Raw genomic sequence first — 25,726 nt, forward strand, 5'->3', positions numbered from 1 at the left:
TCGAAACACAGAGTATATATTCACAGTGTGATTAACGTTCAGTGAATCAGCACTGTGTTGAGAGATTAACAGACAAAATAAACTCAAATATGCATGCTCCTTTGTGCCAGCCTCATTTAAGGGATTCATAATTGTAATTTTTTTTTTTTGTTAAATATGTTCAACCACATAAACACAAAACTGCCTTCCAGAGGTAGAGATGTGACCTAAAACAAAAAGAGGAATGATTTCCTGTGTTAGGATGACAAAAGTTAAGAAAAGCATAAAAGACATGGAGAAGGAAAAGGAGTGGAAGATGGGAGTGTGGGATAAGGGAAGGGAAGGAGGGGGGCTTTCCCACAGAGACGTCATGTTTGTGCTGCTTTCTTCTCGCTCTATCTCATTCACTCAGTCACATGCTCACACTCATACGGCGTGCTGAACACACACACACACACGCACACACACACGCACATACTGCTGCTGGTGAACATTCAACCAGCATTCCTCTCTCTCTCTCTCTCTCTAACACATATTCACACTTTATCTCACACACACCCGATCACACAGCCTGACTCCGAGCCACACAAAGTGCCATTGCACGAAGAACAGAAATACATGTTAGAGCACAAAGAGGCAGGAAAGTGAGGGATGGAATACAGAAGGAAGACATAAATCTGAGCACGAGAGCTTGACTTTGCAAGCACGAAGAGGCTACAGCGGGGACATACCTCACGTCTGAGAAGGCTCAGGTACGCTCTTTCTCTCTCTCTCTCTGTCACGTCTCTCTGTCATCCATCCAACATGACAGCTCTTAACTCACATGCAGCTCATTTATAGTGTTGTCGGTACTTTCACCTTATCTCTTAATCTAAATTCTTAATTACTTTAATCTCTAAAGTGAGCCGAACGAGAAGTGGGCATGAGAATTGGTTAGTAGACGTTGTTACGATTCACTTTTTGAAGTGCTGCTTAACAGATGCAGCTTTTTTTGGATTATTTTTTTTTACCTTTATTTTTTAAAGCAGGTGTAAATAAAATTGTATTTTTTTCTGTAAATGAAGCCTTTATTGAGATGACCATTTGAAGTAGAGAAAGTAGAAGATATGTTTAAAGGAGATCCTTTTGAATTTAGATATTTAGATATTTCAGATTCAGGATCTTTGGGGTTTTTTATTCATTTTGAAAGTCATGACAAATTAACTAACACGTTCAGTATGAAAGTGATTATTGTACCTGTTAATACATGTATATAGAAATATATTTATCTAGATTTTAAGCTAAAAGCAGTGAAAAATATGGGGTGTGGGATATACATACTGTAAGTGTGTACAGACTTATAAAGTCTACATCATGTATGATGATGATAACTAATTTCAGTTGATAAAACAAGTCGTGTTGCTATATTTTTAAAACGATTAAAAATGATCGTTTCTATACTTTTATAGGGATGTTTGAAAAGCAATGGATTTTTTTTATGTTCCACGTATAACATTACTATTTATTCTGCTTCTATTTCTACACAATATCATCATTTCTTTCTTTTTAATGAAAGAATAACAAACGACGTGCAGTTTTAGGATCAAATGGAAAGAATCTGAATACTTTGGGTTTTTTATTCATTACTGACTAATTAATTTTTGAAAGTTTTTTTTTATTCTTTCCCACAACATTCTTACACAATGTGCCCGGTGACGAAGAGCGAAAAGTTTGCGTCCCTTGTATTATTTAGGGAAATGACAGAAAAACCTCATGAATTAATGTTGAGGGTTTGTCGTGGTGCAAGACAGGAATCCCAACCAACTCGAGCAAAAACAACAAATATAGTATTTTAAAAGCTTTTTAGATGTTAGTAATGATGGCAATGACTCACCTGATGATGTCTAAAGGAAGGTTTTAGATAAAGGGTTTATATATAAAACATTATTATTAGTAGTAGTAGTAGTAGTATTTTTCATTATTTCTTTGATTAGCTTTCATTGGGATTTGTGGGACGGTCAAAGAGGGGGTGTCTGATTTTGATGTTCTGTCCTAAAATAAGGGAAAAATATATATATATGAAAAAACTCTGAACAAGATTAAAAAAAAAATAAACCTGATTATCTGAGTCTCCAGAACTTTCAAGGAGAAACTGTATCATGCGATAGAGAAGTCAATGCCGTGTAAATATCATGTCGACTGTAAACATAAATGCTCTCAGATTACACAGAAAACTTGACAGATCAGAATCAAAAATGTTTCGCTAACCTGTAACGGATTAGCTGTGATGCATCTCCGACTCTAGACTTTGATTTTTTGTCGTGTAGCTGCTTTCTGCTCATCTATTGATAACAGATGAACATTTGAGCTGAATTACCAGAATCAGGTCAGTTTAGAAAGAGAGAGAGAGAGAGAGAGAGAGAGAGAGATAGAGAGAGAGAGAAAGAGGTCAATTTCTCACTCAGCCATGCTGTCAGGTTTCAGTTTTATCTCTGTTCCTCAGAGTACACGAGCGAACATGGAGACACTCAGACATTTTTATTTTTTTTATGGGTCATTGAATTCTTTCAGGGTCAATTCAGTGCTTTGGCGTGTTACAGGGTGTCGGGTTCTTGAAGGCTTTAATAAGAGGGAGATGTTAATAAACATTGTCATTATGAACAGGGAAGTGATGTAGGAGTACAACAAATTATATTTACTTAACCAGAGAGAGAGCACGAGAGCGAGAGAGAGAGTTTGTCTGAGTCAGAAGTAAATTGTTGGTTCAGAGAGCAATAGCAGGAAAGCTTCATTAACAACCAGCACACGCTGTTGGGATTAACTGAGTCACCCGACGCTCAGCCATCAGTCGGAGATAACTTTTTCTGAACAATTTAAACACTACCTACGTACAGGAAAAGACAAGGTCAAGCAACATGCTTATGCGCATCAATGTTTTTTAAATGATTTTACTGAATTTTAAAGTGCAATGAATCACAGACATTAAAGAAGTCCATTAATTTCACATGGAATATTTAATGAATTTGTATACTTTGGAGCCAGAGTCTCAGTACAGTATGTGATTTATTACAGTGGATTATTTCCTGGATCTAAAAACTAAACATTAGGTTCCTTTATAAGGTAATTAAACTGCTTTAAAGAAGCTTTTTTTTTTTTTACCGCCCTTTGTTTTCTTCAAGGATAATTGCAATGGTAATATTCAATAACCATAACAATTGCTACACCTTTCACCCTTTAATATATATTCACCCTATAAATATAATATTCACCCTTTAACACCTTTTAAACATGAACATATGCTTTATATGTTGATATTTTACAGGAAAAAATCAGCTCCTTTTCTAGGAAAAAAAGAAGCCTCAAATGAACAAATTACAGAGATGTATAGACTTAATGGCATTAGTGCGAATCGTTTCTTCGTAAGCTTACTCATATGCACTGAATTGAACGCTCAGGTGCGGATTCAAACAACCGACACGATAACGTCAACTGTGGTGAAATATTTGGCCGTTAAACCGAACCCAATACAGGAAGTGAACGCACCATGCTAGGTATTTTAGGTTGCAGTATTGTGTTATAGATGAAACCCTGCTAATCTGAGCCACGAGGCGCATAGTGAGCCAAAGCACAGAGCTGTAGAACCGCAGAAGTGCCTTTGTTGTGGATAATTAAGTTGATAAAAAAGGGAAAACTGAATGTGATGCATGATTAGATAATCATTTATTCGGCTGGCTCTGTGTTTTCCACGCTTGGGTGATTTTTTTGTGAGTTTCATGCACACTTAACAAGCACATTGTCTCCGATTTTGCCCTTTTGTCATCCTTTTTTTATTTACATACTCCAATCAGCCATAATATTAAAACCACTGACAGGTGACATGAATAATATATATTATTTCGTTAAAAGGGCCTCTGTGAAGGGGTGGGATATACTAGACAGCAAGTAAACAGTCAGTTCTCAGAGGAGCAACTTTGTCAAGGCCCAAATTATGCTATCTAGACAACTGAGTCAAATTATATCCAAAACAGCAGGTCTTGTAGGATTTTCCCAGTATGTGTTGGATAATACCTAACAAAAGTGGTCTAAGAAATGACAACCAGTGAAGCAGAGACAGGGTTGTGGACACCAAAGGATCATTGATGCACATGGATTATGACAGAGTTGTTGACTCAGACTCCAAATTCCCCAGATCTCAATGGGATTGAGCATCTGTTTGACCTACTGGACAAACAAGTCAGATCCCTGGAGGCTCCACCTCACAACTTACAGGACTTAAAGGATCTGCTCTGATGTTTTGGTGCCAGATACCACAGCACATCAGAGGTCTTGTGTTCGGTAATGTTGCTTTGAGACAATGTGTAAAGAAGCGCTACACAAATAAATTTGAGTTGAATTGAATTGAATTGTGGAGATGACGAGTCACAGCTGTTGTGGTGGCACGTGTCGGACCTACGCTATATCAGGCAGACGGTTTTAATGTTCTAGCTGAACGGTGTGAAATGAATAAACAAAGCGGATGAACATTTGACTCTGATTTAGACTCAAAACAGGCAAAAAGGTCCGAAAGGTTAATTCGATGTGAAATTCTTTTATTATTGAAAATCTAGAGGCACTCTTTTTAAAAAACAGCAGCACAACAGACTAATGTTGAAAACTGACAAGAAGTAATAAAAATATTTAGATTTGAAAATTAGTTTTTACATGTCGCATTATTTTTGTTCTGAGATAATGATGTAATTAGGGTGGGAAAGCATTCGAATTAATTATCAATTAACATTGAATGCATAATAACTCTGGGTTAATGCGTCTCCCAAATGTAATTAAGCTGATCTAAATGAGAAAAGCCTTCAATCCATCAACCTGTATTCAGTATTTGTGGAAATAAAACAGATCCTGAAATCCAGTTACATAAACAAATCAAAAACTTATTTTTTCCATTGTCTTTTTTACATGAACAAGGACATAAACACACACATACACACACACACACACACACACACACACACACACACACACACACACCTGAAGCTGCTGGGAAGCTGGAGAGCTCAGAAACCCCACTGACTGACAGATGGACTGACCTGGTGTTCCTCCATGTCTTTGACTAGACTCAGAACATGAACGTAGTATGAGTAGAATGATCCATGTGTTTCAGATCTCTTTCATTTGTCTAGCTTGTTTTTTTGTGCTAAATTACAACAGATGGAGCAGCACCATGGCACTGAGCATTGACTGAACCGGACCTTCTTTGTGACCTTGGTAAGCAACAAGAAGGCATCTTGTTGAGGTTTTTGCTTGTCGCAGTTGTGTGAGCACATTCCCTCATTAGCCGTACAATACCGAGCTCGAGGACCGAAGGGGGGTGGGGTAGGAGACGGAAAGCCATTTCAGAGCCATAAACTCTCAGTCGCAATCATGACCCCTGCTATGAGCTTAATGTCCCGACACAGCTCGTCTGATGGTGAAGTGAGAAGCTTCGGGGTGTTCGTAGCTGAGGGAGGCACGGCGGTCATTATGCACATCGTTGTGCTATTTCTGACAGACTTTGGCCTCTGAAAATGAACAAATAAAAAAAAAAAAAAAGATCTAAAGAAAACAAAAACAGGAAATTGTTTTAGGACCGTAGTGTGGGCTTGGATAAATCATGTATTTGTTTGGGAATACCAAGTGCGGGCATGCGAGTGTGGACGGGTGCCAAAGAGAGATAGATTTAAGTTGTTTTTTGGGTCATTAGAGCTGAAAGTGGCCAGTTGCACCCAAATATAGGAGCACAGTGAGAGGCAAACTAGCAAAATAGCACAGTACAGAGCTTCAGGACAGCTGGCTGGGGGAGTAAACCTCAGGCTTCAACACTGTACGATATGATTTTACTAAAATTAAGACAGTAAGTCGCTATTGACGGAATGATTTCTTTCTTTCTTTCTTTCTTTTTGGTAGATTGATATGTCATCACATTTGTACACATCCGTCGACTAATTGATTTATGATTGCTGATTTGATTCTTTTTCATCTTTTCTTGTAACATCAATGCAATAATGTAATAATCAATGCAAATTCATCCTACATCTGACCTGTTTGTTTTTTTAAACCCCGATCTGTGGGATGAACCCTGACAAGAATTTCTACACATTTCCCAGTGATGTGAAAAGATCAGACATCCCGTCCACTCAAAACTAATATATAATTGAGAGCTAAGAGTATTCATGGAAAATGTATAAAAGACTTGAATGAAAACTCTAAATCTTTGTAGTTGAGATGTTTTTAAAACTTCCTCCAACCCTGTATAAGGACTTAAAGTTACATTTTCTGCAATTTCTTCGAATCTTCCAAAAATCAGGAAGAAGAAAAAGAGAAACAAAAAAAAATTCTAATTAAAAATAAACATCTAAAAAGGGGAAGAGAAACAAAATCTTCTGCATGTGTACATCAACAAATAAAAAATTAAACTTTAACAGCGAAACAGAGACGGAGATTTTCCACAACCGTCCTTTGACTTACATAATAAGTGATTTTTCGTGTCTGCTGTTTTTCGTTCTTTTCTCACAACAGCGATTTACAGTATGTTAAAGTTCTCGTATAGATGTGGCCCTTACAGATAAAGTTCTAAAACATTGGTGTGTTACACAATGCTGAGCTGCGCAGCATGACCCGAGCTTATACAACACAATCTGACGACGCAGGATGACACGAACGAGCGCATCACAAAACAAAACAACACAACACATCGCAGCTCAGCTCAGCTCAGCTCAGCGTGACATAGCACAACACAGCAGGACTACACAAAACCATAGCAGCACATCACAAGAGCATAATGGCCTCCTGTTCTCCCTCCTGACTCCCACAGATCAGACTGCAGCAGTGCTACGACTACACAAACACTAACACAACTTCTGTTATGTTGTTGAAACAAAACACACTGACAAATTATACGGTTCCGTGTTACAGTTTGGGGTTTGGATCCATTTCGATTGTATTGTATGTGACCAAGACTGAAATGGATTGAGGTGGAGTGTGTAGAGCAATGTGCATACTTTTGTGTGTTTTTGTTTTTATACCATTCTGCATCATCATTGTATGGAGCGTTTGAATAAGTTTGAACTTATTTTCTTTGTCAGCGTTTAATACTTAAATCCCTAAGTTATTATTGTCGTGTGAACACCAGTGTTGTATAAAGTACTAGAAAGCAATACTTGAGTAAAAGTACAAGTATCATACTAGAAAAAGACTTTGGTAGAAGTGAAAGTTACCTTTTAGAATATTACTCAAGTAAAAGTCTTAAAGTATCTGATATTTACTGTACTTAAGTATCAAAAGTCATTTTCTGATATTTAATGTACTTAAGTATTTGAAGTAAAAGTAAAAAGTAAAATTTCAGTGATTTTCAGTAGACATAAGATCGGGGCGGTTCTAGGATTTCATCTTTATGGGGTTTTAGACCTCAGTGAGAATTTAAAACAAGAAGTGTTTTATATTATATATTATATGACTACATCGTAAGCCAAAAGTTATGGTATTATTAAATGGCAAAAGTGGACACCAAAATTTTATGCATGATGTAATGATGCCAGTCTTGAATCAAATCATTTCATGTATGTGTGCGTTTTCTACAAACAGTGTGTCCAATGAATGCAGTCATTAATAAAAACATATTCACAAGACAAAGACCAAATCAATAAATGTTATTTTTATTTAGTATTGAATAGATTGTTTGCATTAAAATTTTGTTTGTGCTACAACTCTGGTAATTTTCGCCGATTAACGTTATAGATAAACGCCTCCAGCTCTGACTGCGCGTGCACGCTGCGCGTACCTGTGCTTCTCCGTAGAGCGTGCGGAGCGTAATGCAATCTAGGAGCAGTGATTCGCCAAACCTCCCTTATTGCAGTCGCACACATTTCTTCTGATTTTATTTTGTAGTAACGAGTCACGAAGACGCTTAGTGGAAATATAACGGAGTAAAAGTATACATTTTATCTAGGAAATGTAGTGGAGTAAAAGTGAAAGTTGACATAAATTTAAATAGCGAAGTAAAGTACAGATACGTGAAATTTCTACTTAAGTACAGTAACGAAGTATTTGTACTCTGTTAAATTACAACACTGGTGAACAATACAAGAAACAATAAGCAATGTTATAAACAGTAAGTAAGGATCGAAACACTTGGAGGTATGTTGCTGTGGGAAGTTTCTGTTCCCAAAAGTTCATAATTTTCCTCACACTACATCTCAAAACGTTGTTTTTTTTTGCTGAGTTAGGACAGGAAAAAAAAACAACGTTTTGAGATGTAGTGTGAGGAAAATTATGAACTTTTGGGAACAGAAACTTCCCACAGCAACATACTGTACCTCCAAGTGTTTCGATCCTTACTTACTGTTTATAACATTGCTTATTGTTTCTTGTATTGTTCACCAGTGTTGTAATTTAACGGAGTACAAATACTTCGTTACTGTACTTAAGTAGAAATTTCACGTATCTGTACTTTACTTTTACTTTACTGTGCTATTTAAATTTATGTCAACTTTCACTTTTAATCCACTACATTTCCTAGATAAAATGTATACTTTTACTCCGCTATATTTCCATTTTTTTTTATATTTTCCATTTCTATTATGTCCGCTATAACATAATATATATTATGTGTTTTTGAAAGGTTTTCCATCTTCTGTTGTAGCAGCTAAACAATGTCTTTTCCTCACCAGACTCTTTTTTTCTCTCTACCTGAAAAAATATTTTGTGATGTTACTGGGAACTTCTCCAGAGAAAAGCATAACTATTTATTTAGTTATTTACTTATTTGTTTGTTTGTTTATTATCTTACATTATGTGCACTATCCAGATCCCTGTGAATTATTTTTCGTTACAGTAATGTATTTGAACAGGCTTGTAAATATAAACCTGTTATTTATCTTGTGATAGGAATTACTGTCAAAGCCTCAGTTATAGAAAATTATACTTTCGAAACAAATCAGATGACAACGAATCAATCCTGGTTGCAGGTAAAAGTGTAGAATTCAGACAGCTTTACTGACGTACAAAGATGACTGACTGCCTGCGGTCCTTCTATAGGAATGTAAATAAATTACACCCATAAAACTTGACAGGTTAAATGTTCTTGGAACCAAAAATTTCAAGTTCTTAGAAATGTAACGTTCAGGTTCATTTATTCATTCATCTTCTACCGCTTATCCGAACTACCTCGGGTCACGGGGAGCCTGTGCCTATCTCAGGCGTCATCGGGAATCAAGGCAGGATACACCCTGGATGGAGTGCCAACCCATCGCAGGGCACACACACACACACACTCTCATTCACTCATGCAATCACACACTACGGACACTTTCCCAGAGAGGCCAATCAACCTACCATGCATGTCTTTGGACCGGGGGAGGAAACCGGAGTACCCGAAGGAAACCCCCGAGGCATGGGTAGAACATGCAAACTCCACACACACAAGGTGGAGGCGGGAATCGAACCCCAACCCTGGAGGTGTGAGGCGAACGTGCTAACCACTAAGCCACCGTGCCCACCATTCAGGTTCAACTTTCTGAAAATGTGTAAAACTGTTAGCTGCCTGGAGTTTTTATACATTTGACAGCAGCAGTCTTCGGAGAAAATGGAAAAAGTTCTATGTGAAACACGTCAAGAAAGGATTTCATTTTATAAAAGGTTCCGAGAGGTACTGGTTTAGAAAGAACCCTGTTTAAGAGTAGAGGGAAACAAAGAAGAAAAGAATGAAAAGAACAAGAAATATAAATGATCTACATCAAAACTTTTTTTCGGAGAATGTGAATGTGTGTTTTTGATGTCTAGTGTGAGGAAGGAGAGTTAAGGACGTATCAATAGAAAAGGAGCTGGCATAGAAAACACAGAGACACAAAAAAGAAGTAAAAAAGTGGAACCAAACAAATTACATCAAGATGGCAAAGTTGCTGAGAGACTCACAGATGCAAGAGCGAAAACACACACACACACATACACACAATGCCTGGCATCTGCTCCCAGTTTGACAGCACTATTCATCCATCTTCTAGACAACTCTCTCCCTGCAACACTAATTGGCATTGCAAGACGAGACTGGGAAATGCTTCTTTGGCACCAGCCGTTTCTCACCCTCCAACTGTTCGCTTCATCAAACCAGTTTCAACGCTATCTGTTTATTTTCCGAGTTAGCCGTCAAAGCCCATCAGCGAGACGTGATCCGTAGCTAGCAGAAGTAGACACAAATCAGTCTATTGTGTTTGCTGTGATATCAGGATTATCGATTGAAGTCGTATCTTCTCCGTGACCTGAAGTTATTCTGCAATTTTGCATCCCGGGTTTTTTTCGCATCTGTCATCCATTTCGTTGCTCTGTATATCAAATTCAACATCCGTGTCTGAATTCATCAGGGCTAATCAAATCTTCCTAACGAACCCAGATACTAATCCATACTCATGAAACCAAAAAGGACATCCTGTCTTCTAAAAACATGGACATATTGTGATGTGCTTTCATGCGTGTGTTTAGAGCTGAACTGTCAGACTGTTCCATTATCGTCACCATGGGCTTCATTTGGCTGTAACAAGGCGCCAACTGTGGCATCAGCTGTGGAGCTGGTGTTCAGAAGAAGATCTACACGTGTCTTCTGTCTCATTCCCTGAGGAAAACCACCTCAGCTGAGCAACTTCTAATGAACACTCGTTAAAACAAGACACTCTGATCACCTTGTGGAATGATGAGAGAAACAGCGGAAATGTTTTTCCTTATTCTAACGGGTGTTTCTGAGACATGCTGCTCTTTATGGTGCAGCTGGCGCTGGTGCTTCTGCATTTTTATTGTGTAGTCAAAAAAATCTTTTTTTTACTTCCTTTTTTTGTTATTTCTGCCTTGTCTTTTATTTAGCGTGAGTGTTTGTTATTTCTGCCTTGTTTTTTGTCGTTTTTGTTCATTCTGCCTTGTTTTTTGTTTAGTGTGAGTGTTTGTTATTTCTGCCATTTTTGTTTAGTGTGAGTGTTTGTTATTTCTGCCATTTTTGTTTAGTGTGAGTGTTTGCGGGGGGCACGGTGGCTTAGTGGTTAGCACGTTCGCCTCACACCTCCAGGGTTGTGGGTTCGATTCCCACCTCCACTTTGTGTGTGTGGAGTTTGCATGTTCTCCCCGTGCCTCGGGGGTTTCCTCCGGGTACTCTGGTTTCCTCCCCGGTCCAAAGACATGCATGGTAGGTTGATTGGCATCTCTGGAAAATTGTCCGTAGTGTGTGATTGCGTGAGTGAATGAGTGTGTGAGTGTGCCCTGCGATGGGTTGGCACTCCGTCCAGGGTGTATCCTGCCTTGATGCCCGATGATGCCTGAGATAGGCACAGGCTCCCCGTGACCCGAGGTAGTTCGGATAAGCGGTAGAAAATGAGTGAGAGAGTGTTTGTTATTTCTGCCCTGTTTTTTGTTTAGTGTGAGTGGTTTTTTTTTTTTATTTCTGCCCTGTTTTTTGTTTAGTGTAAGTGTTTTTTTTTATTTCTGCCCTGGTTTTTGTTTAGTGTGAATGTTTTTGTTATTTCTGCCTTTTTTTGTTTAGTGTGAGTGTCATTTCTGCCTTGTTTTTTGTCATTTTTGTTAATTCTGCCTTGTTTTTTGTTTATTGTGAGTGTTTTTTTTTTCTGCAGATTTAGACTCTTGCATTGGAAATATGCAACTGACCCCTGACATACAGTATGCAGTCGTATCTTCACTCATATCACTTGCACTGGTGTAACAACAAGTCCTGATGTCACTTCTATCCTATCTGCCATATTTTCATATACAAACATGCAGCTATTCCCTAAAGGAAAGCATATAAGCAGTCATCCGTCACGCCACGCTGACCTTACAAAAGCTCGGGGCTCAGTGGCGTTTGCTCATGTTGACCAGTTCCATCTAACCTCCATCTGCCATTCTCACATCTTTACCCACCATCCCTACTGTGAGACAGATTATCAGTGGCACAGACCCTCACTCCAGTCCAGACCATATTGATGTTGCCATCACAGAGCCATGAAATCGACCCACTCATGTGCGCTGTGGATAGAGATTTTAGGAGTGGAGTCGTGCGCACGCATACACACACACACACACACACACACACACACACACACACACACACACTCACCAGATACATATACATTAACTGTGTAGTACTCAGCCTCTTAGTCACTATCTTATATTCACTTTCCTTATTCTTTATCTCTTGCTTACACACACTGTGTGTGTGTGTGTGAGAGAGAGAGAGAGAGAGAGAGAGAGAGAGAGAGAGAGAGAGAGAGAGAGAGAGAATACAAAACACATGCAACCTACAAGCCACAGTTTAAATCCTTCTCCCCTTCATAGCTGCAGTTTGACAGCTTTCAAGTCTTCAGGTGTCAGTTATACTTATACGGAGTGAAAGATGTGATGAGATCATGGATTATGATGTATGGAAGACTTCAAAAGACTATCCAGTTTACCAGGAACTGTTTTCAGTTCTGACATTATTCAATCTTATACAAAATTGATATGAAAGTAGGAAGCACACAGTTATCAAATATATTTTTATGCTATAGTTTAATGATTTCCTTTCACTGTAAATAAGTGTGGGGGGGCACGGTGGCTTAGTGGTTAGCACGTTCGCCTCACACCTCCAGGGTTGGGGGGTTTGATTCCCGCCTCCACCTTGTGTGTGTGGAGTTTGCATGTTCTCCCCGTGCCTCGGGGGTTTCCTCCGGGTACTCCGGTTTCCTCCCCCGGTCCAAAGACATGCATGGTAGGTTGATTGGCATCTCTGGAAAATTGTCCGTAGTGTGTGATTGCGTGAGTGAATGAGAGTGTGTGTGCCCTGCGATGGGTTGGCACTCCGTCCAGGGTGTATCCTGCCTTGGTGCCCGATGATGCCTGAGATAGGCACAGGCTCCCCGTGACCCGAGGTAGTTCGGATAAGCGGTAGAAGATGAGTGAGTGAGTGAGTGAGTGAGTGATTGAGTGTAAATAAGTGTCTCAGATCTGTTCTAGAATGACAATGTCCCTGTGCACAAAGCCTCTATGGCTGTGTTGTTCAGCTATCTACAAACCTTTGGTTATATAATGTTTAATAAATACAATGTAAAAACAATATAATGTTTTTAAAAAACACATTAATTACAACTGAAACAAATCGAGGATTTTTTTGGATCTTTTAAATTAAGTAAAAATACAGTCCTTATCATCCGACCATCCGAATTTCAGCAGTTATTATCCAGGAATAATAAAGTATAATGTATAAATATAATAAAACCACAAACTCCAAAAAAATACAGTTACACACACTAGCTCTGTATTATTTTTATTTATTTATTTCTTCATTTCCGAAACACTAAAAACATTCACAGTTCAAACAATAATAAGTCGATTCTATTATTTTCCTTCTATTTTCTTTTCATTGTTTATGCCACTCTCAGCCCAACTCTGATCCTGAATATTGTTCTGGTGCCATCTCTAATCTTTACATCCACTATTTAGCAATTTTGGTGATGGCAAAGTAACATCTGTGAAATCTACCACAGACTAAATGATCTAAATTTGATTTCTTTGTCTTCTTTGTCTTTATTTTGACCTGACACTAGGCACTAGACATTCGCACCCAGCTGTGTGTCTTTACGTAATGGGCCTTGGACCAGGACACACATTTTTAGAGCAATGTGTAATCATAAATTTGATACGAGAGAGAGAGAGAGAGAGAGAGAGAGAGAGAGAGCGAAAGAGAGAGAGAGAGAGAGAGAGAGAGAGAGAGAGAGAAATGATGAAGAAAAAACAGCAAGAAATTAGATCTACTTGAAATAAAAAAACCATCGCAATGTCATTTGTATGAAAGCAATTCTCATTTTGTCTTATACTGACAAACCTTTTTGATTTATCGCTACTTCTTTCGTTAAAAATAACACACGGTTAAATAAGTAAAGAATAACATACCGTTGATTACAAATATCATTTTAACTTCAGCCTTGTGAGTGAAAGATTAAAGCTGCAAAAAAAACTAAATAAATATATAAAAACCCTGGAACCCCTGGTGTGATGACAGAAAGGCGGAGTAGCATTTTATCTTTATGTCTCCTTCTTTGTCTACTACAGTACTGAATTATTTGTCTGTCACTTTCCAAATCTGTCACCGTCTCCTCGCCGACTCTCTCAACCGGATCAGCACGTACAGGAGTGTGAAAACTGAGCAGTTGATAACAGACGGACATGCGTGCAACATGCAGGAAGCTTCTGCCATACTCAACAACTCCATTAATTAGAGCATACCCCCAACACACAGGCTCTCTCTCTCATACACACACACACACACACACACACGCACACACACCATCCCTGGCACCAGATACCCAGCCTACCCAGTTACCCCTCCCCCGGCCTAAACACACAGACAACCCACCACAGCACACACACACACACACACACCCAAACACAGAGCCAAATTTCTTATTACTGATGCAAGAAACGTGCAAAAGGGGACGTTTGAGTGTTTGATGCGATTGACCCAGATCTTCAAGCATGAGTGAATGAATAAGGAAGAGAGATGGAGAGAAGAGAGACGGCGTCTGACAAAGTGGGACTGATAAAGGGAGTGGGAGACAGCAAAGGGAGGATAGTGAGGAGCTTCATAAAGAGAGTAATTTGAAACACAGCTGGATGTCTGTGTGCAAAAGGCCATGTAGATTCGGTGCGGGTCAGCGTCTCGAGCCTACACTGAGACAGGACTTTTATAGGCTCCAACAGAGAAGAGCGTCTTATCTACAGAGTACCCCCGCCTTTCTCTCTCTCTCTCTCTCTCTCTCTCTCTCTCTCACTCTTCCACTCTCACCTCTTCCACTTCCATTATCTCATTCTTTCTGTCCTCCTTCTGCCTTCCCTCCATCTCTAAGGTCCCACACATGCACTATAATCCTCTGTTTAGAGGAGAACTTGGACTTAAAATGTCTTGGAGGCTTACTGGAAACATCCAAGGCTCCACCAACGGCACCTTAACGGCTTGTGTGGGCATGTTTTTATAGATACAGCTGGGTGGATAGGATAGGATAGGATAGGATAGGATAGGATAGGATAGGATAGGATAGGATAGGATAGGATAGGAATATCTGAGACAGTTTGACCTTGTGGAGACATTCAGCTGATCTGCACACATACAAATTCTGTAGATTTTATTTTAGCTTAAAAAAAGGCCAAAGGTTACTTATTAAGTTATTACTGGTTACTACTGTTGGTTATTAAGGTTAAGTTTTATGTCAATGGAAGGTCTTTACAAGGATAGTAAGACAAACGTGTGTGTGTGTGTGTGTGTGTGTGTGTGTGTATGTACAGTATATACATTATGTTCATGGCCTCTAGGCAGATAAAGAAGCTTTATCATGTGAGCCACTTTGTATTTAATCCACAATTACATTCTATTACAACCCCTATCAGAGAGCAGCTGTGTTTGGCAACGACATTTCCAGATTCCTCAGCTTTTAATTCTCAGCCGTTTACAACAACCGCATAAAATTATTTATCCATTACAAAGTATATTTCCATTAGACCGCCATAGTCACAGTAGCATCGGAAGCCACAGTCCCATTTGTTTTGTAATATGCAGTTCAGTTTGCATCTCTGAGCCGGAAGAGGGGAATGAGAAAACATCTGCAAAGAGTAGTCTAGTGTAAGCTCTGCTTGTGTTTCAGAGCAACTCGACAATCATAAAAAAACAAAAAAAAAACAATAACATGAGCAATAGACTCTTATAACATCTAATCCAGAAGCCGAGGTAACTGCTTTCCTTTGGTTTAATGGATGTTGTCCATTACAAGAGGACAAATAAATAAATGTAGTAAAAATGTGTGTGTGTGTGTGTGTGTGTGTGTGTGTGTGTGTGTGTGTGTGTGTGTCCAAATAACATCCTGTTAAGGTTGCTAGACCCTGAAACCAGAACAGAGTCACTCTGAAGCAGAAAAGTCAGCAAAAGTCATTAAGGAGGGACTCTCTCTCTCTCTCTCTCTCTCTCTCACTCTCTCTCCATCTCTTTCTCTCTCTCTTTCGTTCACTCTCTCTCTCTCTCTCTCTCTCTCTCTCTCTCTCTCACACACACACAGAGAGAGTGCAGTCACTGAGCTTATTTTCTGGTGAGTAGTGGTATTTAGAGAAGAGGATTAAACTACTCAGTGTGACAAGGTAGAGTGTGTATCAGAGATACACTCTGTGTTCTCAATGGGGTAGAGTGTGTGTATGTGTAAGAACAGGTCTGCTGGTGTCTGATAAAGACACCCACATCGCTCATCACTCAGTGCTCAGCTTTTTCAAATCACCTACACATAATTCCTATAAACGGCATTAAAAAAAACTGGAAACAAAATTTATACAAATTTATTTAAGCTGGGATTCGGTTTAGCAAATCAATAAATTCACCATAAAATCTGCATACGCTGACAGCATCAGATTGATCTGCACTGCAGTTTTCAGGTCTTTATTTAGTATTAAGTGCATGCAATCAATGCATGTTGTCTGGTTGTAGGTCATGCAGTTGGTTTTATTTTATTTCATCTGAGATTTTACTGTGAACTGGGAAAATAGTGAGAAAAGGAGGAAGGTGTGATAGACTGAGACAGTGAGAAGACATCTCTCTACATGTACCTGCTTGTGACTGTAACATTCTGGAAGTGTGTGTGTGTGTGTGTGTCTGTGTTGGAGGTGTAACACAATGCCATTATCTGCATCTGTTCAGTGCTCCAAATAGTCTGTATCTGTATGTGTCCTGTGGGATCCCAGTCCAACTCCCAGTCTGTCCTAATGCCCGTGTACGCTTCATTTTATGGACAATTACATTATGCAATAATGAGCTGAATTTAGGAAGGCTAAAAAAGAATGCTACGTTCACACATCCGCAGATTTTATCGCTGCAGCTCTCCAGTTGCTGTACTATGAATTCACCAGTGCCATGGTAATAACTTTTATTACTGGGTGGAGCAAGTGGTATTCTAAATCAGAAAGTAGTTTTCTTGCTGCTAAAATGAAATATTGTGTAGGGATATTTGTTGTTTGTGTATAAACTTTACCAGTGTGTATGTGCATCAGGTTTAGGTGTGTAAGTGATGTTCTGTGGTTATTAAGTATTCTGAGTGTTAGGGAAACGACTTCTGTAGTAATAAGACAAGTGGGCTTAAAATAAATATTGTACTCACATAGAGACATCTGTAATGTTTCACAATTTGACAACTTGAAGCTTAAAGTGAGCAAAATGTGTTATCAGGAAACTCCAGGAAATAATCATTACACCATAAACACCAGGCCGCATATTTATAAAGACACTAAGAATGATTTAACTTAAACATTTCCAACTAGGAATCTTATCTTAAGAGTTATTCAGGACCAATCACAGAGCAGCTCTGAGCAAGGAAAATACAAACACATTTATCATCGAGAGGAGGCGGGGCTTAACCTGTTACTAGGTGACACGTTCTTTTGAAGACTGTGATTGGTTGTCTAATAAAAAAAATAATAGCTTTTAAAATTTGGTCTATTATAAACCTTCCGTCTCTATGTTAAGATAATTAAGGTTATATCGTCTAATTATTACGTTCGTGACCGATCATATTACAGATGTTGTAGCATCTGTGTGTTATAAATGTAATAAATGTAATATAAATGTAAATGTAAACATCTCAGACACAGAGCAAAAATGTCACAGAGATGTTAACGTATCTCTAAATGCCATAGCGGCAGAATATATGTCATTTTAGCTCTGTGTCAGAAATGTTATCTCTAATATGATTGGTCACTAAAATATTCCATAATCATTGTAATCTGTATCATCTTATTAACTCACTATCATTATTAAATATCGTTTCTTCTCCCTCTTCACCTTTCGGACATTTTCTCTTGTGATAAAGAAACTCTTAATCCTCTTAAAAGTCCTCTTCACTACTCCTTAGACTTTTTGACCTTAAGAGCTCTTTTAAGGGTTAAGATGCTTTATGAATAACTTTAATACTTACTAGGACCTTTTCTTTAATTTTAGGAATTGTCTTAGAATTACGTCACTAAGAGAAACACTAAGAATTTTCATGAATTGGGGCCCTGAGCTTGAAAATAAACAGTACTACGCTTTTAAGTGCATAGTGTGGAATAGTTTAAAGTATATCATTCAAAATCTGTCATTTATATCATACCGTTCCTACAGATTTCTTGTTCAAGGATGTGGACTAAAATTATCCCAAGGACTCCAACACTATCCTGAGATGGTCTAGCCTAAACAAACTCGCAAGAACGTCAATGAGACACTGATTATTTAAAACTCTTTCTGAACGAACATACTGGTGTTTCTGGAAGATTCCACCCTCTGGGCAGCATCAGAGTCACCGATGGTGTAAGATGGTAATTAAGTAAGACACAAACTTTCAAACTCATCACCAAATTGAAATGCTGAAACTGACTTGGAGTGGAGAGAGAAAAGAAAACTTCTCTGCCACGTTTCTTTTCAAGGGTCATTTACCAGAGAAGCTGAGCTCACTTCCATCTGTAACCCATCGTACTCATTCAGCATAATTAAGGCTTTAAATACAATTACAGAGTCAGCAGTGTGTAATGAAGTCTGGGTAATTGTGTGTCACACTGGAGATGTGATGTTTCTGTTATTTGGAGACAATCTCACAACCTGAGTGAAGGTAAGGGAAAGTTTTAGATGAAGAAATGGAGGAGAACAAAAGAGATAGAGGACAGAGAACAAAAGACGAGATCACAGCATACAGTCCATGTGCTCTGGTTAACAAATATATATAACAATCAGCTGTAACATTATTAACCTTCTAGATCCTTCTGGTGTCACTAGAAAGCTCTGAGCCATTGAGACATGGACTGTAAAAAAAACTGAAGGTCTGTTGTGGTATCTGGCACCAAGACGTTGCAGATCCTTGAAGTTCTGTACATTGTGAGGTTGTGTGTCCATGGTTCAAACTCGGCATGCGTTTAATTTTTCTCACCATTTAATCAACCGTATATTTATAATCACACCCTACAGTGTCACCCAAATGAGGATGAGGTTCCCTTTTGAGCCTGGTTCCTCTCAAGGTTTCTTCCTTTTCCATCTCAGGGAGTTTTTCCTCACCAGTCACCTCAGGCTTGTTCATTAGGGATAAATACAAACACATTTAAATATAAGTCTAATAATCTAATCTTGAACTTAGTATCATATGAAACATGTTGTATTATGTTTCTTATACCCCCTTGTGAATGTTTAAATCTAGGTCTTTAACACAAAGGCAAAAGCAAATACATTACACAAGACTATTTCCATTCTGTCTTCCCTGCTATATCTTTTATAATGACAGTTATGGCTTAGATTAACTTCCTGTTTTTCTGACCCACCGTTAAACAGATGACATCAGCATAGAGAAAATTTTGTTATATTGCAGATTAAATTATTTCAGACTTTCTTTTATTCATTTAATTAGTTTAATTTGTTTTTCAGGATGACATCAGCAGTTAAGGATTCTCAGAAAATGTTTTTATCTTCGAGGAACCTCAAGGACGTAAAGTACAGAAAGACAAGATGCCTGATGTGACATTATTATTATTATTATTATTATTATTATTATTATTATTATTATTATTATTATTATTATTATTTGGACAGGACAGTCTGTGAAAATGCCAGAGCTTTGAGAGTCATCACTTGTACTTACACACACCAAATGTTCATTGAGACACGCTACATACGCCTTATATCTTTAATGCAAACTGAGTGCTTTGGCTGTTATTATAATAAATGCAGCTTCCTGTAAGGCTTGTGGCCATGCACTAAGTTGTGCTTGATTATTGCACTAATATGTAGGCAACTAATTAAATATCATCATTATTTCAGCATTTTAGGTAGACTTTAGGTATACAGTGCATATGTGTGCAGTAACAGTAAAAGTTTAGAATTCAGACACTTTTGTTTTTATTTAAAATACCTCCAGTGCATATACAGTAGTATATTCACTTCTCACATACATATGTAATGTCATTCATCATTTTTACTCTTATAAATATGAACCAAAAAATATAAATTCATAAGCACGAAGAAAAGACATGAGTCAGGGATGGAGGTAGCAGAGATGAGGATGTTGAGGTTCTCTTTAGGAGTGACGAGGATGGACAGGATTAGGAATGAGCACATCAGGGACAGCTCAGGTTGGCTGTTTTGGGGACAAGGTCATAGAGCCTAGATTGAGATGGTTTGGACATGTACAGAGGAGGGAGATGGTTATATTGATAGAAGGATGTTGGAGATGGAGCTGGCAGGTAACAGGTCAAGAGAAAGGACAAAGAGGAGATTTATAGTTGTGATGAAAGAGGACATGAAGGTAATTGGTGCGAGAGTAGAGGATGCTGAGTAAAGCGTTAGGTGGAAACAGATGATTCGCTGTGGCTACCCCAGTGGGAAAAGATGAAAATCTAAGAAGAAGAAGCACAAAGAAAGATATGTTTTAATAAAGAAAAAAGGGGCAAAAAGAATGTTTATAAGGTTCTTAAAGTTCTCAGGGACCTTTAGCTTGCTCATTAGGCAAAAATTTTAATATATATACGTGTATATACATATATATGTATATATGTATATATATATATACGTATATATATACGTATATATATATATACGTATATATACATATATGTATATATATATATATATATATATATATATATATATATATATATATATATATATATATATATATATATAGTAACTAAATTTTAAACTTTAACAGTTTCCAAACGTGAAATGTTAAAAGCACCATACAAATAAATAGAATTGAATTGCATATTAATAAGCAACATTTGAATTTAAAAGAGTTACACAGGCATAGCAGGATGTTAAAACTCCCAGTCAGTAAAAGTGGTTCTGATAATAATATGCATGTGAAAAGTTCATAAACTAATCATTCTCGTGATAAACACACCATGCAGGCTTTCACAACATACTGTACTCTTAGACTAATGGCTTTTAAGAGACGCGAGGGAAGAGAGAAGCCAGTGTTTGCTCGAAAGGAGTTGCAGGACGACCTGAAAGCAGCAGGAACAACAGGTACATAGAGAACAATAAGTAATGTAGTGCACCACAGTCATCTTCAGTCCTGCGTCTCGTGCTATTAGACAATCAGAACTCTTTAAAATAAATAAATAAATAAATAAAAATACTTTGTTACTGTTTACTTGTCACAGTACATCATTATGTATTGCATTTCATTATGGGATTTAATAAACTATTTAGACATTTAGCACTAATCTTTGAATTTTGTAATAGGAAATGATATGAAATTACATGATATCATAAGAACAGAATTGATTTCTAGCGTAGAGTTTAAAGAAAACACAACAGTTCTACAACTTGACATTTAGAAACACAGCCTGACAAATGGTTCTTTAAATAAGTCGTTTGAACAAAAAAATAAATATGCAGTGGATTGAGTTTTATTTCCGTGTCAGGGTTTTGAACTCACACTACAGCACATTTCTCTCAGTACAGCACTACTAACTTCTGATTAAGCTCAGTACTTTAAATAATGAATCAGCATATTTCTGTGGAACCAGTTAATTACTACTAGACTTTATTTCCTGCTGTTGATGTCTACTTTTTATTTTCGTCTGCTGATTTATAACTTTTAGTAAGCTTAAGGCAATGAAATGTCTTGCTAAACCTAACTCGGTGTAGGACATTGTTTTTCTTCTCATATTTTTTTTTCTCTCAAGCCAAATGTATTTTGGAGCTTATGTAACTCAAGGTGAACTTTTTATGAATAGTAATGTATAACAGACATTGTTGGAAAACTGTAGGAAAAGAGGCAATTAATATAAACAAAGCAATTTTGTCAAAACTTTTGCTTCATCATCCACGCTTGTGGATCGATTTGCACGTCTCGCTTTAAAAGTGGTGCTCAAAAAGCAACGATTCGTTCTGCAATTACCCATCACTGCTGTCATTAAAAACTGTTATTAAACCAGCGAAGCCGATAAAGCTCTTTGGAAAAACTGCTCAGGAGTGCATATGGGCGTTAATATACCAAACTGAGACTATATATGGCAGACTAGAGTGTGATATTTCAGAGAAACAGCTGTCAAATTGTCATCCTTAGATCCACTTTGTCTCCAGGGGAAGAAGTGAGAGACATTACGGATGCTCTGTCCATAATAACGGAGTTGATGACGCTTGTAGCGCTAAATGATGATGGGGATAAAGCTTCATACACGGATGCTACATGATTAGCTGACAGAGTCGAGTGAAGGAGGCCAAGAGGCCTGCACACACGATCCCGGTGGAGCAATTAAGTCAGGAACAGTGGCACTTGTTTACACGGCCTTACTGCTCCAGACCAGAGAGCGAGCAAATTAATAACCACGACTCAACAGGGAGGCAAGCATACACCGAGAGTGACCCTGTTAGGCTTTCCGACGTGACCAGCCTAAACCTGTGTTCACAAAGTAACGCCAAATTCACTGAAAATTATACTGGCTAAACAACATGGAGATCTAATTCAGATTTCCCAAGAACCATCTGTCCTGCACACTTTAATTGGAAACAGGTCTGTGAAAGCAAGGATGACCAAGGACAGGAACGTGTGTCCAGACATATTTATATGTAAATCAAACATGGTTTTATTATTTGTAACATGTTGTTAGTGATGCAAGGTGTACAGCAGTGATATTAAGGCACATTTAGTAGACCTAGAGTAAGGATTTGCTCATTTGCCTTTAGGTGGTCCTGTCCTGCCATGGTTATTATAATTTAAAATGAAATTTAAAACTAAAAATACTTAGACTCACCATACAGATCTCCTGTCAAAAAATTAGAACATTTATAATAATAACATCAATGATAAATGTCCAATTAAATCCCTGTGTATGAGCTGTTAGTGTAACTATAGAACAGCGCATTAATATAAGCCTATTGTTTCCATAACTGCCGGAACTACTTTCCGTACAGTTCAGTATATAAAATTAAGGCACAACTTCTGACCAAACGACATGCACACGTCTGTGATTAACATGACAGCATGGTTACAGGAGCTCGCTGTAGTTCAGACACACAATACTTCACGGAAACGTATAGAATCCAGAGTTGCTTGAAAATGTTTATTATGAAAAGAAGTTCTATAGCTCTCGAATATCTGTTGTTTTGTAATTATCTACTATAAAAAAAATTAACTACCTAAAAGAACCTCTTTAACCATAAATAGTTTTTTTAACAGCGTGATTTCCTTTCTTTGAAATATTTCTTTTTCATTTTCTAAATGATTTTTAGTAAATATATTCAACTCAATATTTGTTAGTGTTCAAAAGCTCTATGCAAATAAAATCTAGCAGATCAGATTTGTTAGAACACTGAACCACAAAATAGCATCTGATTAAACTAATTATTCTGATTATTAAACCTTGAGACCTAAAATATTTTTTCGTGTTTTTTTTTTCCCCTCAGAAAACTGGAGTAAAGATCTGAAGCAGTGGCAGTCGACAGCTGTTGTGTATCAGCGTGTGTGTGCCCACCCACTGTGTGTGTGTCTTCTTTCCCACTGCTGTGTTTGTGTTTGTGTCTCCTTGCTACCCTTGACCTGACTGAAGTGTCACCATGTTTTGGACCCTTCTCCTGGCACTGATCCTATTGCTGGTGCTCCAGGCCCAGTTGTACGTGTGCCTACGAGAGCTAAGATCATCCACCACCCCCGTGATCTCTGTGAACCCGAATGAAACCAACAACAGCAGCACCTTACGACGCATACCTGGTGCCATCATCATCGGGGTGCGCAAGGGTGGCACCAGAGCCCTGCTGGAGATGCTCAACCTTCATCCAGATGTGGAGGTGGCCAAAGCTGAAGTGCACTACTTCAACGTGGATGAAAACTTCTACAAGGGTTTGGACTGGTATCGTGCACAGATGCCTCTTACCCTTGCTGGGCAGGTAACCGTGGAAAAGACTCCAGGTTATTTCACAGCACCAACAGTTCCAGCCAGAATGCGGTCCGTGAATCCTGCAGTGAAGCTTCTTCTGATCGTCCGTGACCCTGCTGAGAGGCTTGTGTCGGACTACACGCAGGTCCTTCACAACCGCATCCAACAGAACAAGCCATACCAGCCTCTGGAGGAGCTGCTCCTGCGCCGAGGACACATCAACCCCAACTACAAGGCCCTACAGAGAAGCCTTTACCACCAACACCTGGCCAGGTGGTTGGTGCTTTTCCCCAGAAAGCAGATCCACATTGTTGATGGAGAAGCCTTAATCAGGGATCCATTCCCAGAACTTCAGAAAGCAGAGAAGTTCCTGGAACTTCCAGCACGGATAATGCCAGACAACTTCTACTTCAACACCACTAAAGGGTTTTACTGCCTGCTTTCTGCAGGACATGACAAGTGCCTGGATGAATCAAAAGGAAGGCCACACGCACCCCTCAGCAACGAAGCCTTCCAAAAGCTCTGTCGATTCCTCAGGTTTCCTAATCAGATCTTTTTCAGAATGGCAGGCCAGACCTTTGACTGGTGCTGATAAAAGCTTTATATGAAATTTCAAAACTTGCCATGAAACATGCCATCCTGCCTGCTCAGAACTCTACACATTATTTGATATTTGACTGAGATTTGATTAACAACTTGGTTTATTTCAACCAGAGATTCTAACCAAACCTGGTTAATTCCAAACAAATCCATAAACTGAGATGAAGAAAAAAAATAAGAGCACAAATGTAGAGAAGTGGAAGACTGTACTCCTTGCACAAAGGTTCCTCCTGGTGTTGGTTATGCAGAAATGCAACAAACCTGATCTTCAAATTCAGGGCTCTGGATTAATGGACTCAGGCTGTAAATCAGGGTTTCTGAATCGTATCCACAGATCTGCTTGTTTTTTAATGAAACCTGCAGCTACGCTGGCACTTTGTGGATATGATTGTTGAGCCCTACTGTAGACTAACTGTATATTTAAAATGTTAATACATAAAAATGTAAATAAAAAAAAAGCACCTGCTGAGAGTACTCACATTTCCAACAAGACAGACATCATGTAGCTTATACTTTCTCTGTATTTTGTGTACTTTACAAATGTTTGTACAAGCGTATGACCGAGCGCCGTCATTGTTCTAATAAAGTTTTTCCATTACCATGTCCTTTACTTTTCAATTTGAAAAATTCATCTGTACTATAACGTTTTGTACTGCATTTTGAATAGAAGCTTCTATCTATTCTGCTCATAACAGTTGTAAAATGTTCTTGCTATAAATACTCATAGCAATATTGTTTCATATCGATCAGTTCCTCTTAAGAGCTAATCATTATCACCATGATTTGCTTTCTAAAGAGAAGAACGTTTGAGGGAAAATATCCAGTAATCAATCTGGTTTAATTTCATGGTTTAAATCAAGAACATTAAACATATGTCAAAAGGTGTGCTAAAGTGTTTGAAGAGGTTTCATCTCAGAGAATAATTAGCATCAGTCATATAGTGAATTATTGTGAAAATGATATGATTGATCATGTTAAATCAGCAGAAAATGACATTGTTTAGTACCATCTTTTAGTCCACTTCTTACACATTGTCAGTACTTATTTACTCATATTCAGTAACCACTCTGACATGTTTAGTCACCGTGGCTTTTGAGCTTATCCAAGCAACACTGTGAGGTGGTGAACCCAGCAGGGACACCAATCAATCAGTGCATGTTCTACACAATTGTAATTACCCAGCGCTTTAACAACAGGTATGTTCACAACTTATGAGCAAAAATCCCTGTGTAATTACAAACCACTACTGAACAACAGT

General features: G+C 38.2%; 1 protein-coding gene across 2 annotated transcripts; it reads left to right on the forward strand.

Annotated features, from left to right (window-relative positions):
- Positions 1–490: 490 nt before the first annotated feature.
- hs3st1l2 (heparan sulfate (glucosamine) 3-O-sulfotransferase 1-like 2) lies at positions 491–25,069 on the forward strand. 2 transcript variants are annotated; one of them, XM_060883966.1, is made up of 3 exons: positions 491–731; positions 5,161–5,217; positions 23,399–25,069. In XM_060883966.1, the coding sequence occupies exon 3, from the start codon at positions 23,549–23,551 to the stop codon at positions 24,458–24,460; it is 912 nt and encodes a 303-aa protein (XP_060739949.1). In that variant the 5' UTR covers positions 491–731; positions 5,161–5,217; positions 23,399–23,548; the 3' UTR covers positions 24,461–25,069. The 2 variants fall into 2 exon arrangements, with proteins under 2 accessions (XP_060739949.1, XP_060739948.1); XM_060883965.1 differs by lacking the exon at positions 5,161–5,217.
- The last annotated feature ends 657 nt before the right edge of the window (positions 25,070–25,726 follow it).

Source organism: Tachysurus vachellii, chromosome 12, assembly GCF_030014155.1.
Source record: "Tachysurus vachellii isolate PV-2020 chromosome 12, HZAU_Pvac_v1, whole genome shotgun sequence".
Lineage (NCBI taxonomy): Eukaryota > Metazoa > Chordata > Actinopteri > Siluriformes > Bagridae > Tachysurus > Tachysurus vachellii.

Coding starts and splice junctions, on each gene's coding strand:
- hs3st1l2 (XM_060883966.1), top strand. CDS start 23,549: ATGTTTTGGACCCTTCTCCTGGCACTGATCCTATTGCTGGTGCTCCAG.